At 42.0% G+C, this 15,255-nt stretch overlaps 1 protein-coding gene across 1 annotated transcript in view; it reads left to right on the plus strand.

Annotated features, from left to right (window-relative positions):
* The window catches only part of Parpbp (PARP1 binding protein), a 53,038-nt gene that overhangs the window by 13,464 nt on the left and 24,319 nt on the right, over positions 1-15,255 (plus strand). Inside the window, exons 4-6 of the mRNA XM_048418691.3 lie at positions 2,348-2,452; positions 10,411-10,581; positions 11,791-11,945. Coding sequence (XP_048274648.3) covers positions 2,348-2,452; positions 10,411-10,581; positions 11,791-11,945 — 431 coding nt within the window. The remainder of the gene's footprint in view (positions 1-2,347; positions 2,453-10,410; positions 10,582-11,790; positions 11,946-15,255) is intronic.

Consider the following 15,255-nt stretch of genomic DNA (forward strand, 5'->3'; position numbering starts at 1 on the left):
CGAAAGAGCTGGGACAGATTGGGTTTTTCATGAAGTTGAAGTATGTAGATCACCATATCAGAGGCTATGACCAGCAGAAGTGTAGCTCTCAGAAGAACTTAGGCCCAGAGATCTGTGGATCCTCTGGGCAAGATCAACAGTTGCTTTCTGTTGGTGGTCAGGGTATCTAACAAAGAAGACAATTGCTTTCGGCATCTTGTGAGTGGTGAGTGACGTCAGCAACGGCTTTGGCCAGCAGAAACGCTCCAACTTTCAAGGCTGCACGGAAGGCACTGACTTGAACTCTGGGTCCAAGAGCTCTTTTATCCTGATGAGGCCATGCTTAAAAAGAGAACACAGGACTCCTGAGGAAGCTACCCTTAGCCGTGGCCTTTGTGAAAAGAGTGCGGAAGGTGGACTCCTGATGTCTTCACGCCTTTCCCAGGGCATCCCCATCCGCACGGCAGAAGTCAATGCCGCAGCCGCCACTCGGAAACGGAAGCCAATTTCCAGGGCTTCCAAGCGGCCCCGTGGGCGGTTAAGGCCCTGCCGGGATCTCTCTGCTCCCGCGGAAGAAGCTTCTGTGTCAGCCCCCTTGACCCAACGTCCTCGGCAGAAGCAACAGTCTCTTGCAGCCTTGTCTCTGAGCTCGACATTTCCCAAGGTTTTCCACAAAACTCGCAGCAGGAGACGAGACCCAAGGAAGCTGGCAGCCGCCATGGAGCGGGTGAGGCAGTGGGAAATGCGCCTGCTTCAGAACCTCGAGGAGGCCTCGCAGCACCACCTCACTATTGAAATCGAGAATAAGAGACCTGTGAGCCAGGAGCTGCAGTTCAATACAGAAGAGGCCAACTCCGATCTCCACAAAGGGCACGGACTTTTGTCATTCTGAACACATGTCCACTAAATACGAAGCTGGCTTTGCACTTATAAATGATTGTACCACTCACTTTATCCAAACACTTGTTCTTTTACTGTAAAACCGTTAAGTACCCTAACCTGCCGGCCCCATCCTTCCTCTCCTCCTTCCCTCAGCCCGTCTTCATGGGTAGGGGCAGGAGTACCGGCTCTTCTCTGAGATGCTGGAGTAGACAGGGAAAGCACCGTGACTGGGAGACACTGAAAACTGAGTTGGAAGAACAACATCCACTAGAGGCCAAGGGCATATATGGTTTAGGACGTTCCAGGGGCGGGAGAGGTTTATTTTTAAACTTCAGGTAGGGCAGAAAGTTCTCCCTCCTCTCGTGTCAGGTTAGAGGCATGTTTTGAAGGGTTACCGGCCTTGGGACAAGCAGGAAATCCACCACCGATGGGCTTGATGCCGGCTGACAGCTGCAGTCACGGGGCTAGAACAGCATTTCCTCTGCGCCAGTTGTGTGTGTGGTGGGAACTTACTGTGTAAGATGCCTCACCATCTGTGACCTTTATGAACTTCCTCCTGTGTGAACCACTATTCAGGTTATAAAATGATAGAAGTCTTTTAACTTGTCAAATAAAGCATAAACATAAGAAGACACAATAACTTGTTATGTAATCATATAAAGGCAAATACTTCAAAGTAATTCCTTCTAATTTTATGAAAAATAAACTGTTTTCTTGACAACTCAGAGAAAAATATGAGGAAAGATTTCTCAATACAGAAGACTTATTGACACAAAAATTAATATTCTAATTCTGGTAGATGCTCACCTTCCTGGATCTGGGGGGAGTGGGGAGGACCTTGGACTTCCCATAGGGTAGGGAACCCTGACTGCTCTTTGGCCTGGAGAAGAATGGGGAGGGGGAGTGGGGAGAGGGGAGGGGAAGGAAGTGGGAGGAGGGGAGGAGGTGGAAATTTTTGATAAAAAATAAAAAAATTTAATATCCTAATAAACAATAAATTTAAAGAACTTAGAGCTACAGGTCCTGACATGAAGATGCTAGTAGTCCCAGAAGGAAAAACACCTGAGGGTATAACTAAATAAAAATGTATATGTCATAATAAATAGTACTGTTAACTGAAGAGAAATCTAAGTTCTAGGCTATATTAATGAGACAAGATACATACGTAGATATGAGCTGATAAAATTCCTGTATTAAATATTATAAATTTATTTAGTTATAAGTTATTATTGAATTATTGTTATTGGGCAAAAGATTAAAAATAATATTCCTTCCCATCCATAGTAAATTTTTTTATCATTCATTTAAAAGGGTTTGTGAGAATATGCAAAAGTATGTAGAGGAAAATGTTATGCTTATTTATAATTATCCACAAATGTCAAGCAACACTTTGTCCTGGAGCATCCGTGACACTTACTGTCCAGAATCTTATATAACATGCTATTCTGTTTCCTGTGACCTTCATTATACTGTGTATTGTTTACAGAGTCAGCTCCGGGACTTTCTGTTTGGCACACAGTGGGCAGTGGACGATGAGAGTGATCCTCAGGTACCTGCATCCCCGGTGAAACGCAGCCAGGACGATGAGAAGGTACCAGTTCGTTGTCAGTTAACCAGGATGTGACTCCCTCAGATCATCCGTCTGTTGGTTCACTGCGGTTATCATTGTTTTGTTTTTTGTTTTTTTTTTTTTCCCCTCGTTTTAAAGTTGTTTAAATAAAGCCGAATCTGCAAAGGATAATACACTGTGACTGGTGAAAGCCATCTTAGTCCGCATCTTCACAGTCTGGAGCAAGCACAGGCACAGCCTAAGTGCCGGAGACATGGTTATGTTTCATATTGTCAGGTTGATCTTTTTAACTTTCTATTAATTAAAATTCACATCTGCTGTTTTAGATGGTTGATTCTTGAGAGGATGTGTTCTGCAGCTGATAATGTTCTCATGGCAGGGTACATTGTCCATGCTACCCCAACTAATGAGGTTTACCCACAGCTGAAGATTATACTAGCTACCTGTTGCCTTAACTAGCCATGAGCTGGGTTTATAAAAGTTTCTGTGTTTAATAGAATCACCATGATGAGAGTTTAAGAATGTTGGCAAAATCAGTAAAATTTTATTGAATGTGTTTTTGAAATCTCCTTTCATGGCTGTCTATTCCAGTAAGGTTACCACATTTGATGAGTTTCTCTGGTAAGTTGTCAGGAAGCAGTGCTGAGACTGTGCTGAAGTCTGGTGCTGAGCCTTAAAGAGCAGAGACCCTCGCTGCTTCTAGCTAAGGCTTGCTCGCTTCCTGGATTTAACAATGCACTTGGTTTTCCTTCCGTGCTTCCTTTTTCCTGTCTTATTTAGGATTCCCAAACCCTGTGCTGTGTGCATGACTGAAACTCCTGTGTGAAAATGAAGGATAAGCTCATGTCTGGTTTCTCTGTGTCCCTAAAGTAGTTACGGGTCTCTGTGGACTGTTTTAGTCTTCCCTAATTTTATTTTTTTCCTTTATCTACTTAATGCTCTACTGTCCCTAAGTTTGTTGTGTCTCTGATTAAAAGCTGTAAGTTAATATTTGGTGTTACTATTTTATAAAAAATACTTTGTGACTGATAAGAAATATTTCGTTTTGCGTCACTGTAGGAAACAGAAATTCAGGCTGTCCTGAACTGATAGATCTCCCTAGTATAAAAAATTAGTTCCCACTTTGCTGTCATCACCAAAGACCTGTGCGAAGGGCCCTGCTTTGCAGCAGCAGTAATCCTGCCTCCCAGCAACCTTTTACCTAATGGGTTCTTTTAATACATGCCATGATGATCAATTGTTGCCTTTTTTCCAGCATTTGTAGAACCCAGAGGGTTTTTTTTTTTTAAATTTGTAATATCTTCATTAGTCACCTTCAGTCACCCAGAGCTTTATTCTGTCTAATGGGATAAAACAGTTCTCTAAAGTTGTGAAGCTGATTGCTTAAACTTCCTACCAGTTAAGGGGTGGGTGAGATGGAGCCACATCTGAGGTGAACTAGACATCCACTTTCCTGTTTGTCTCTGTCTGTTCAGTGCTGTGAGATCTGCTATACTTGAGTACTGCAGTTGAGAACCCCGTTAAGGTAGCTCCAGGGTCTGTTTGTCATGTGCCCTATAAGTCTGAGTATTTTCTTGTTTCTAGTATATGAAAATCCCAGGCTTACCATGAATGTTCCTTTCCAAATACCAGGTTCTTTTTAGTAATTTTATTACTATTTTCTCTTGCTTAAAATTATTTGTTTTCTACTTGCTTTCTCTTTATTTTTTGTTCTTGTCCTAATTTTTTGCAAAATGCTAACCAAAATTTTCTTACTTAATGAGCATATATGTTTGTATCAAATGAGAACAGTCTTGTCACTGATGGTTCTCTTAAAAACTGTGTGTGTGTGTGTGTGTGTGTGAGTGTGTGTGAGTGTGTGAGTGAGTGTGTGTGTGAGTGTGTGTGTGTGTGAGTGTGTGTGTGTGAGTGTGTGTGTGAGTGTGTGATAGAAATGCCTGCGGATGTCGGAAGACAGCTTGTAGGAGTTGGCGCTCTTCTACCAGCACGCGTGATCCGGGGATCACACTCAGGTCTTCAGACTTGATGACAAATACTATCGGTACCTCAGCAGCCCAGTGTCTCTGTTCTCTCTTTGGAACTCTGTGAGGAGGACACAGTAACTGTTGTTATACTCTTTCAGGAAAGAGGGCTGTCAGGTGTGTGGACAGATAAGCTTTCTCATTTTGACTTAAAGATATAAACCAGTATCCCCAAAGGATAGCTGGAACAAAGGACGATAGCTGGAATTTCACTGTATCCATATGGTTTCTTTATTTAGGAAACACTGAGCATGACTTGAGGTGTAGCTAAGTGGTAGAACAGGTGCTTCACCAGTAACTGGCCCTGGATTTGAGATCCTGAACTCCATCCCAAGCCCATGTGGACAAGTGTAGCGTGCGCGCGCGCGCGCGCACACACACACACACACAATAAAAAATGGTAGTTTCTTTCTTGAGTTATATTTCCTTTTTCTATTTTGTTCCAAGGCTAGCTATATTCCACTTATTAATATACTTTCTTTAATCATGATATTTCAGGTAAAACGTAGGCAGTCGTTAACAGCATGCAACTTTCAGCCTTCTTTTTGGGTGACAGAGAGAGCGTGTTTCTATAAAGTCCGATGAAGGCTTCATTTAACACCGTGAACAGGCCAGTGTTCCACACTAAACTTAAACTTTCAGACTGACCCTGACTTTCAGAAAGTGGGTGAGAATGGCAAAACCACCAGTCTGAAGACAGCAGTATGGGAAGGACCCAGTGTCCCGAGGAGGCACGCCATCTCTGACACTACTAAAGCCAGTTTCAGGGAATCAGGCCCTAACGGATCTCTGCTCTCAAGGGAGTTCTTTGCTGATGCAGGAAGGGGGAAGAAGACACAAAAGTGAACATGCCGCATCCCAAGGAATTTGTGTCAAGTGAGAGTCAAGAGAGTCTCAGGACGATCCGGAAGGGGAGGCTCTCCCGCACATCAGTAAAGTCAGCTTTGGAAAAATAGTTAGGAACGCATGCACCCTCTGCCACAGTGGCGAAGGGTTCTGTGTGCTAGCACATAGCTCAAAACAAAATGCGAAAAAAGATCGAAACAGACTACTTTTGATAGAACTTGATGTAAAAAATACTTTCACATACTGTTCAGCCTCCAAAAGTCACACAGTTCTCATTTGGCGTCTCCAGAACCCTCAACTGGCTGTGCCTTCTCTGTTTCCACGTGTTGGTGAACTGCAGAGCTGGTTCCTTCCCTGCTGACATCATCTTCCCTCTCTTGAGGGTGCTTTGTTTCCTTTCTAGGGACCGTTTAGGCTCATGCTTGATAAGGCATTTTTAGAAGTCGACATACTTAAATTCTAACATGACTTTTTGGGGATATACCTTGGAGAGGTATGTTCTGATTGTCAAACACATTTCTTAATGGCACATCAAAATCTTCTCATGGAACTGTAAGATCAATTTAAGAATACTCTTTATTTTCTTATTTTATTTTACTCTATTTTCCCCCTAAGGTGTTAAACTGTTGCTTTAGAAATTCTGGGGTAACCAAGTGAAATATACAATATTCCCTTGCCTGGCCATTAAGCAAATAAAAAATTGTATTAGTTTATTAGTTCCAGTCCAGTCATTTGCCATTATACACAAGCATTTATGTCTTAGCAAGGAAAGTTTTTAATGAGGAAATCAAGTAAATTTTTTTGTGGTTATCTAAAAATCTTGATTTCAGATTCAGGCTGGATATTTGCATCTTAGTAGTGGAATAAGTGCGAAGCAGTGACGAAGTTAATAAAGCTGTCCAGCCCACAGACACTGCAAGTACTTTGTGGTGTGTAGAATCAGCGTATTAAGCAAATAGATTAGTTCTCTCATTTTTTGGTGCTGTGCTAAAGCTTTCGTCTTGGGGATTCCTTCAGTTTGCGTTCTTGCTTCTGGATGTCATAATTACATTTATGGACCGCTTTTCCAAGGAGCCTTTTAAAAACTAACGTGCACATACAAGAGCACAGAGACCATAAGTGCCATGTTATCTGACCATAATGAGAGGGAAGCAGGTCCAGCTGCAGCCAGTTTCAAGAAGCCCTTCATCTGTGAGGACTCCAAGATACTTACTTTCCCCAGTGTTTGCCCAGCGGCCTGGATCAGAGAAGTGGAATCTGTGAGCCTTAAAGAGCAAGTAGTAGGTGTGGGTGCTTAAAGGTTGGCTTTATATATGTTATCTTCCACCCCTATCCCTACTTCTTCTTTCCAGTTTTGTGTGTGTGTGTGTGTGTGTGTGTGTGTGTGTGTGTGTACGCACACATATATTTAAATCCATTGAGTCCACATAGTGCTGCCTCTGTGAGCATGGGTGTAGGAACATCCACTGGGCACGGGCAGCCCTTTAAGGGCTGCAGCCCTGAGGATGACTCCAAGCCCTCAGCTGTCACCAGTAGCTCCTCAGCTGGGGTGGAATGTGCATGGGAGTAGCTTATGCATGCGGATTCTTCTCTTGATGGGGACTGCCTTCTTTATTGTGGTAGGACTCTTGTCAATCAGGCAGGCAACTTTAGGAGGAACACATGGTATGTGCGGGGAGGGAAGGTCAGCTGGCCAGGGGAGCTCAGCAGTCCTGTGAGCAGGGCATTAACATCTGTCCCCCTTACCTCCCTCTCAGGGTTAATCTTTGGGAGCTATTTTCTTTTTCTTTTGATGTTTTTCTTCCTTTTTTGTTGTTGTTGTTGTTTTTGAAAAGGGCCTACTATGTAGCCCTGGCTAACCTTGAAAGTTGTGTAAGCCAGGCTTGCCTGGAATTTAGAGATCTACTTGATCTCTAAATATAAGTCCTGGGATTAAAGGCGTGTACTACTGCCTGGCCCTAATTTTGTTAACATTTTATCTAAAATCTGTAATTTTAGTAACCTTGTCTGTCCTATGAAGTTTTTTTTCCCTTTACTTTTTGTTTTTGTGAGGCATAGTCTCACACTGTAGCTCAGGCTGCCCTGAAATGCCCAGTGATACTCTTGCCTCAGCTTCCCAAGTGCTGGGGGTTAGAGTTGAGCCGCCGTGTTGGGTGGGCACTGATTAAGATTTTTTTTTTTTAATAATTATGAGTGCTTCTTAAGTCCAAGAATTATTTTACATTTGCATATTTAAATAAACCAAAGCTTATCTTTAAATTTTCTTTTAAAATGTACATTAACTTAGGATCTGCGCATTTACTATTTACCAGAAGAATCTTCCTAATGATTTTATTTTTTAATCTATTGAGTTTTCTTTTACAGTTCAACATTTTTAATGTGGGAAGACAGAACAGATACAAATTAGTTAAAACAATTTTTATTTATTCTCTGGCAATTTTATATATGCTCTCTTCATTACTGTTTTGTTGCTGCAAAGACGTTCTCTGGTGAAGATAACTTATGGAAGAAGGCATTTAATGGGGACTAAACAGTTTTCAGTTTCAGAGGGTTCGTCCATTACCATTGTGGCAAGGAGCATGGCGGTCAGCAGCTGTGGCCCGGAGTAGCAGCTGGGGGCTTATGTGTTGAGACAACCACCAGGAGGCAGAGAGACAGCTAAATGGCAACAGTATGAGCTTTTGAAACCTCAAAGCCTTCCCCCGCCTCCCCCACCAGTAACATACCTCCGCTAACACATAATCCTTCCAAAACATTTCCACCAATTTGGGGCCAAGTATTCAAATATATGAGCCTGGGGTGGGGCTGGCTTCTCATTCAAACCCCTACAACCGCACATGATGCATTTTTATAATATTCACTCCTACTCTCCTAACCTTTCTCAACATATCCCCCTCCTAATTTCATGCATTTAAAAAGTAACCTACTGAGTTTAGTTATGGCCGCTTGTCTGGCCATGGGTGTGTGGTTATTTACCAGGGCCCATACTTCTGACTCCAGCGGCTGGTTCCTGCTGACAGTTCCTCAGCTGGGGCGGGAGTCCTCTGTGTCCCTGCTTCACAGTACTGGAGTGCTGGAGGGTGTAGGTCCTGTGGAGATAACCACCATTCCTGTCAGTGCGTGGGCTCCGAAGACAGCTTCACACTCTTGCCTTCTTCTCAGGCTCCTCCAGTCTTCCTGTTCCCTTTCCTTGGATGTTCCCTGAGCTCTGGGAAAGAATGGGGGATGGCCTGTACAACTGTCTCATTTAGGGCCGAACACTCACTTATTCTCAGTACTTTGACCAGCTCTGAGTCTCTTCATTGCCTATTGTTGCAAAGAGACACTCTGTGACTTTGCCTGGGAGCAGCACTGCTGTATGCATATTTAGACGGTAGTTTGACAACGTGACACCATATGCATTTAGTGAAACAGCATAAATAGTTGTCTCCCCACCTCTCTTGACCCGTAACCTTCCTAGTCACGGACTTTTGAACAGGTTTATGGTACCAGGCACAAATTCCCTTCTGTAATATGGGTCAGAAAGTGCCTGGTTGCACACTTAATGTTCAACGCACTTGTGTGCCTTGTGCCTCTGGCCCATCTTTCCTAGCTTGTCGGTATTGTAGCATATACATTGCTAGCTAGGTAAGACCTCTGACAGCCTTTTCCTTCTAGTAGCCTGCATAGCACTTTCTGGAACTAGGAAAACTAGCAAGTAGGTCAGTTCCAATTTAATTACTCCATGCCCTGCAACCAAAGCGTGCTGTGTCTTCAGCAGCAGGCTCTGTTTATCTACTTCTGGTAGGCAACCAGAAACAGTGGTGGTAGCCTGTAAGTTCTGGGAGGTTGGGGGGTCTCCTTGGCCAACAGTCCACAGGGAGGTATTCCACCTCTTACACTGGGCTAAGAAAATTGAAAGAAAATACTCTCTTAGAGTTTGGAGATGATCCATTGCAGGGCTTCAGATTTCCGGTGTTCCTGAAGTACTTATGAATTGAGCCCAGAGTCTGAAGATCTGTTATCTGCAGAAAAGATTGCAGGCATACCCTAGGAGAGCGAGAACTAAAAACAAACAACCCCAGAGCTGTGGGAGGTAGTCATGGATGAAGGGAAAGGAACACAAAGAGAGTCCATAAGAGGAGCTTGGTTTTGCTGAGGTCTAGTTCTCTCTTGCCTTTCTCCCCCGCCCCCTTGAATGTACTTTTAGTGTCAAATCTAAGTTCTCTGCCCCACTCTAGGATTTAAGGATTTTCTCCTATGGTTTGTTCTAAAAGTTGCCTGACTATATTGGACATTTAAGTCTGTGGTCCATTTTGAGCTAGTTTTCATAAAAGGTGTGAGCTTTTGGGTGAGGTTCATTTGTCTTGGTGTGAACACTGGAGATCTGATGCCCTGGGTTTTGTATTTCTGTTGCCGCGGCTTTGTCCATCTGCCTCTGGATTCTTTCCAGGTTCTCCCGGGTGGTGTATGCATCTTTTTTGAATATACTTCCCCGCCTTGTTTACTATAACTTTGTAGTAATTCTTAAGATTTTTTCCCATATATATTTAATATGTTTTCATATAACTTACGTATTTCTTAGTAAATCTGTTATGCTCTCAAAGGTTAATGTCAACACTAGGTGTTATTGTTTTCTAAACATTTGTTTTATTCATTTTGATCTTTAGTTATTGGATAATGTCAGTCACTATCTAGTAGTTCTCAATAACTTAAGCATTTAATTCTAGCTGTGTATCTGGTGTTGGGATATAGACTTGGGGTTCAGGGACTGAATGGGTTCCACTCTAAGGTTCTGGAAACTGTATCTTCAGCCATTATTTCCTGGCAGGCTTATGCAGACAAATAAGATGAAACCTCAGCAGAAAGGCCTCTATGAACTACCTTTTGTATCATGTTGAAGACCAATTTTCCATTAATCATTGTTAATATTTTCTTGTTATTAAGTTCATTACTGGAAGAAAGAATATCAAGTTGGCTATCCAACTTGACCCCAGTTAGTCTGGCTGTTCTTTGTGCCTAAGGAGTGAGATGCACAGCTGTGATTACAGATCCTATGTATTCTTCCTGAATAGAGAAAAGAGGCTTAGAACAACTGAAATAAAGAAAATAACGGAATACTTTACTGTACAGGTACGGCTATTGGCGAAGAAAATTTTCTTTTCCTATTTGGGCCTGCTAGTGAATTCAAAGAATGACTTAGCTCTGGCTCAGGTGCTCAACATCCCTGACCGAGGACTGGGGAGAGAGGCCTTCACCACCTTGAAGCATGCTGCTCGAGAGAAACAGCTGTCCATGTTTTTGGTATGGATGCTTACTTCACGACTGTTTATAACTCCTTGAGAAGTGACCTTTAATGTAGATTTCTTGTAATTATAATGAAACAATTTTTAAGTAGTTAATTTATATTTTTCCTCTGCATTTGAAAATTCATTGCTTTTTTATCTTTTCCTGTGTCTTCCAAGTTTAGCAAAGGGGGAATTTCTCTTTAGCAGTATTCCCTACATAATTATATTTTATAGGCTGTTAGTCCTAATAAATAAATATACAATTTTCCTCTTCTTCTTCCCTTCTTTTCTTTCTTTATTTTGTGGTGCTTTACTATGTGGCCCAAGTTGCCCTCAGAGTCTTAGTCCCCTTGCCTCTGTCTCACAAGTGGTGACACATGATAAGCTTGTATCACCGTGCCTGTCTTTGATAAACTCTTCTTGAATAAGTGTTTCCAATGGTAGAGTCTTCAGACGTGGCTTATATGCTGCTTGGTTACACAATGCATACATGCGTATCAAGGGTTGTGGGAAGTCCTTCACTGAAGGAACTTTCTCATGTCTTATGAACAGCCTTGTTACATCATCTGTTGCTCTTCCTCAAACCATTGACCATAGAACTTCCCCACAAATTATTGATATTCCATAATGTGCCTTTCTTAGAATAATTTGGAAGATACCGTTTGAGAACATGGTATCTTTTTGATGGAGATGTCTTGGGTATAGCTATCAAATATGCATTTTTCTCAGTGTAAAGATAGGACTTTCACCTGCTTATCCTGGATGTAAAAACTTGCTGGAATCCAGTGATTATCCAGTACGAATCTTGTTTCTTAGCAAAGGTAAAGTGAAGGTTTGGACCCATGTAAAATAGAGTCATTGACATTGAAAATGAATTCTTCTACGTGATGATTTCAATAGCCAATTAGCCATATAAGTGAAACTATATTCTAAGCCAAGTCTGAATAGTTAGTGATCTGCTCTTCAGATGCGACTATTTTTTCATCCTTTCTCCGTCATTGCCTCATCATCCAGTCTCACCTGCAGCTGGTTGTCCAGCATGGGGTCCACATGGCACTCAATGCTGTGCTTATTCACTCCTCAGAATGAGACATCATCCATAAAATGTTCTTCGGTGTAACCATATACCTAGGATTATATAACTGTACCTAGCTTCCTTAGCTATATTGTAATTTAACTTTCAAAAACCATTCAAAGCTGTGGAATCTTCCACCTTCATTCGCAGATGGCCACCTCGTTTATTAGAACCCTAGAGCTTGGAGGGAAGGGCTATGCGCCGTCACCGTCCGATCCTTTGCGGGCACATGTGAAAGGGCTCTCTGACTTCATCAATTTCATTGACAAGTTGGACGAAATTCTTGGAGAAATAAGAAACCCAAGGTAATAATTTATAAATTATAACTGTTTGTTGTTAATCTGGCTTTAAAGGTTTACAGAACCAGAGGGAGGAATGAAGGTAATATTGAAACACCAAACATCACTACGGAGCATAGGTAAAGAAATAAAATATCAAACTAGATAAATCATAGCTGCATAACCTTCCCCTCTAAATTTCTGCCTTGCTATGATACTATGTTTTTGCGTGTAGAAACCAAAAGTTGTGCTCAAACTAAATTTGTTCAGTGAAGATGATTATTATTTATCTTTATATGGAAGAGACAAATTTTACAGAACTGGAATTGACCAAGTAATTTCTTTAAAGTGTTTTTACTTAGCAGTAAAGGGAACCAATACCAACAATGAGGAGGAAAATTGGGTTTTGCTATTTTTTTCTTTTCTTTCTTCCTTCTTTTCATTATTTTTTCGTTCCTTTCTCCCTTCCTTCCATTCATTTCATTTCATTTCTTTTCTTTTCTTTTTTCGATTTTTCAAGATAGGGTTTCTCTCTGTAACAGTCCTGGCTGGCTTGGAACTTGCTTTATAGACCAAGCTGACCTCGAACTCACAGAGATCTGCCTGCCTCTGCCTCCTGAGTACTGGAATTAAAGTTGTGCACCACCACCGCCAGACTATTTTTCAGTTTTTTTTTCATCTGCAAATCTTTGGTTTATCTAGGATTTGTTTTATGTGATATTAGAGATAAACATTCTTTTAAATCTGATAGACTTCTGTTTATAGTGCAGATATGTTAGATGTTTGGTTTACAGTAATTTTAGGGGGATTGGGCTAGACCATACCTATTAGGTTTGTGAATTGCTATCATTTTGATTGCTGTGTCATAGCATTGTTCAAATAAAGTTGTTGATACTTACCGAACTTTTATTTTTTATTGAACATTGTACTAAACTCTTGTGTAGATTATCACGTGATCAGTATAATGTCTCACATAGTAGATAACAGTACTGTTCCTGGTTTAGAGATGAGGAGACTGAAGCATGGGGATCAATCCATTTGCCCTGGATGGCATAGTCATTAAGTAGCAGAGCTGAGCCTTGGATTAGTTCATTCACTGATAGACATTTGTAGCAGGCTTTCTTTGACCCCAGTCAGCTCCCAAATCAAGACATGGAGACTTTTTATCAGTCCCACTAGCTCTTACAGTTTAAATTAACCAGTTTCTCCTCATCCTTCGCCTCAGGGATTTTTACCTTTGTTTCATTTTGTATGCTGTACTCGATGTCTGTCTTTCTGGCAGCTGCCTGGCTGGCCAGCCCCAAGCATCTCCATCATTCTCCCTCCCTCTCTCTCTCTCTCTCTCTCTCTCTCTCTCTCTCTCTCTCTCTCACACACACACACACACACACACACACACACACACACACACCTAGATTCCTCCTCCAACTAATTCTCTCTGTCTGCCAGCCCCTTCTATCCCTCTACTGCCTTGCTATTGGCCATTCAACTTTTTATTAAACCAATCAGGTGCCTTAGGCAGGCAAAGTGAACAACAACACATCTTTATGTAATTAAACAAAGGCAACACATCTTAATTAAACAAATGAGCATAAACAAATGTAACCCACCTTTACATAGTTAAAGTAATATTTCACAGCAGACATTCTTTTATGTCATTCTGAGAAACATCTTTCCAAGAATCAAATTCCATATTTCTTTTCTTTTTTACTTAATGTGTGTGCATGCCTGTGTGGATGGAATGAATCACATGTGTGCCATGGCATGGGAATAGAGGCCAGAGGACAACCGACAAGAATTGGTCCTCCAACATGTGGGTCCCAGGGATTGAACTCTGGTGATATTTCATTTGTTTTTTTTAATAAAGCTTGCCTGAAGATCAGAGAGTAAAACAGCCACCCTGGTCATCCTTACAGACTAGGCAGTGGTGGCACACACCTTTAATCCCAGTAGCCACACAGTTCACCATAGAGGCAGGGTCTCCATTTTCGGTCTGAGGTAGAAATAAGAGCCAGAGGCTGACTGCTTTGCTTTTATGTTCTTCTGGTTGAACCCCAATATCTGGGTTTTTATTATTCATGCCACAGAACTCAAGTTGTCAGGCTTGGCAGCAAACATCTGTACCCACTGAGCCAGCCCCAAATTCCATGCTTTAAAGGATTTTGTTCTGAATTGCGTTGTATCTCATATGGGTATCTCTAATATAAGAGCAGGAAGGTGGATGTGGGCATCCGTATTCAGAAGCCGAGAGTAAAAAGGAAGTGAGGTCATAGTGTGGAGCCTCAAGACCTACCCGAGTGAACCACCTCAGAGAGAGTTTGCAGCTTTCCCAAAAAACTCCACCAGGTGGGAACCAAGTGTTCAAATGTGAACCTAAGAGAGAGTTCATACTCGAGCCCCTACTTTTTTTTTGATTTGTTTCCTATTTATTATTCATCAATTAGTTATCAAACTTGACAAATTTTGTGTTAATATTGGTTTCTTTACCAAATCATCCCTTGCCTTTGAAGACAAAGAGTCTCTGCCAACTCGTACCTTCCCCATTAGGCCTGCCTCAGAATGGTCGCGGGCACCTTCCTCAGTACCTAGCGGGTTTTCCTTGCCCCCGCCCTGTCCTCTGGACCTCATGGCTCTACTTTCCATTGGTGAGCTCTTGTCGCTCAGACAGCTTTATTCTTAAAAGCAAACACGTGGACAAGGGCGTGGCTCAGCAGACAACGGCACCTGCTGTGAACACCTGATGACTAAGTTCTGTTCCTGCACCTGAGAGGACGAGAGAGTCGACTCCTGGAAGGTGTCCTCGGAGTGCCGGGTGCTGCTGCCCCTCCCCGTAACAAGAATAAAAGAAGAAGAAAATAAAAGCCGACAGGGAGCAAACACATTTTTTCTCACATTTGGCTTTTTATGGTCTTACCATATTTTGCCGTTCTAAGATTGTTAGTCATATTTAACTTCAGCTGGGTGTGGTGACTCACACCCGTTTCAAGCACTTAGGAGGCTGAGACTAGAAAATTTCTTGAGTTCAAGCCAGGACTCCGGTGTGAGACCTTCCCTCAAGATGAAAAAAAAAAAAGCAAGAGGAATTTAACATTTTTATTTGCTTTCTAAGAGTTTCTGGTTAGAGTTTTATTTTGGCCTGTATTCTTAGAAGGTATGGTGATTCCAACAGTCCTTTCCTTTTTAAAAGTGAGGCTCCATAAAGCCGATAAGCAACTTTGTGTCCTGGGCTCAATTACAGCACTGTGGTCAGCTGGCCCTTCTGTTAGGGACGTCACTCTGCAGACCTCAGATAACTGTATACCATTTCTTGGTGTCTTTCCAAAATTATCCACAAATC

This window comes from Myodes glareolus, chromosome 26 (genome assembly GCF_982192425.1).
Source record: "Myodes glareolus chromosome 26, mMyoGla1.1, whole genome shotgun sequence".
Classification (NCBI taxonomy): domain Eukaryota; kingdom Metazoa; phylum Chordata; class Mammalia; order Rodentia; family Cricetidae; genus Myodes; species Myodes glareolus.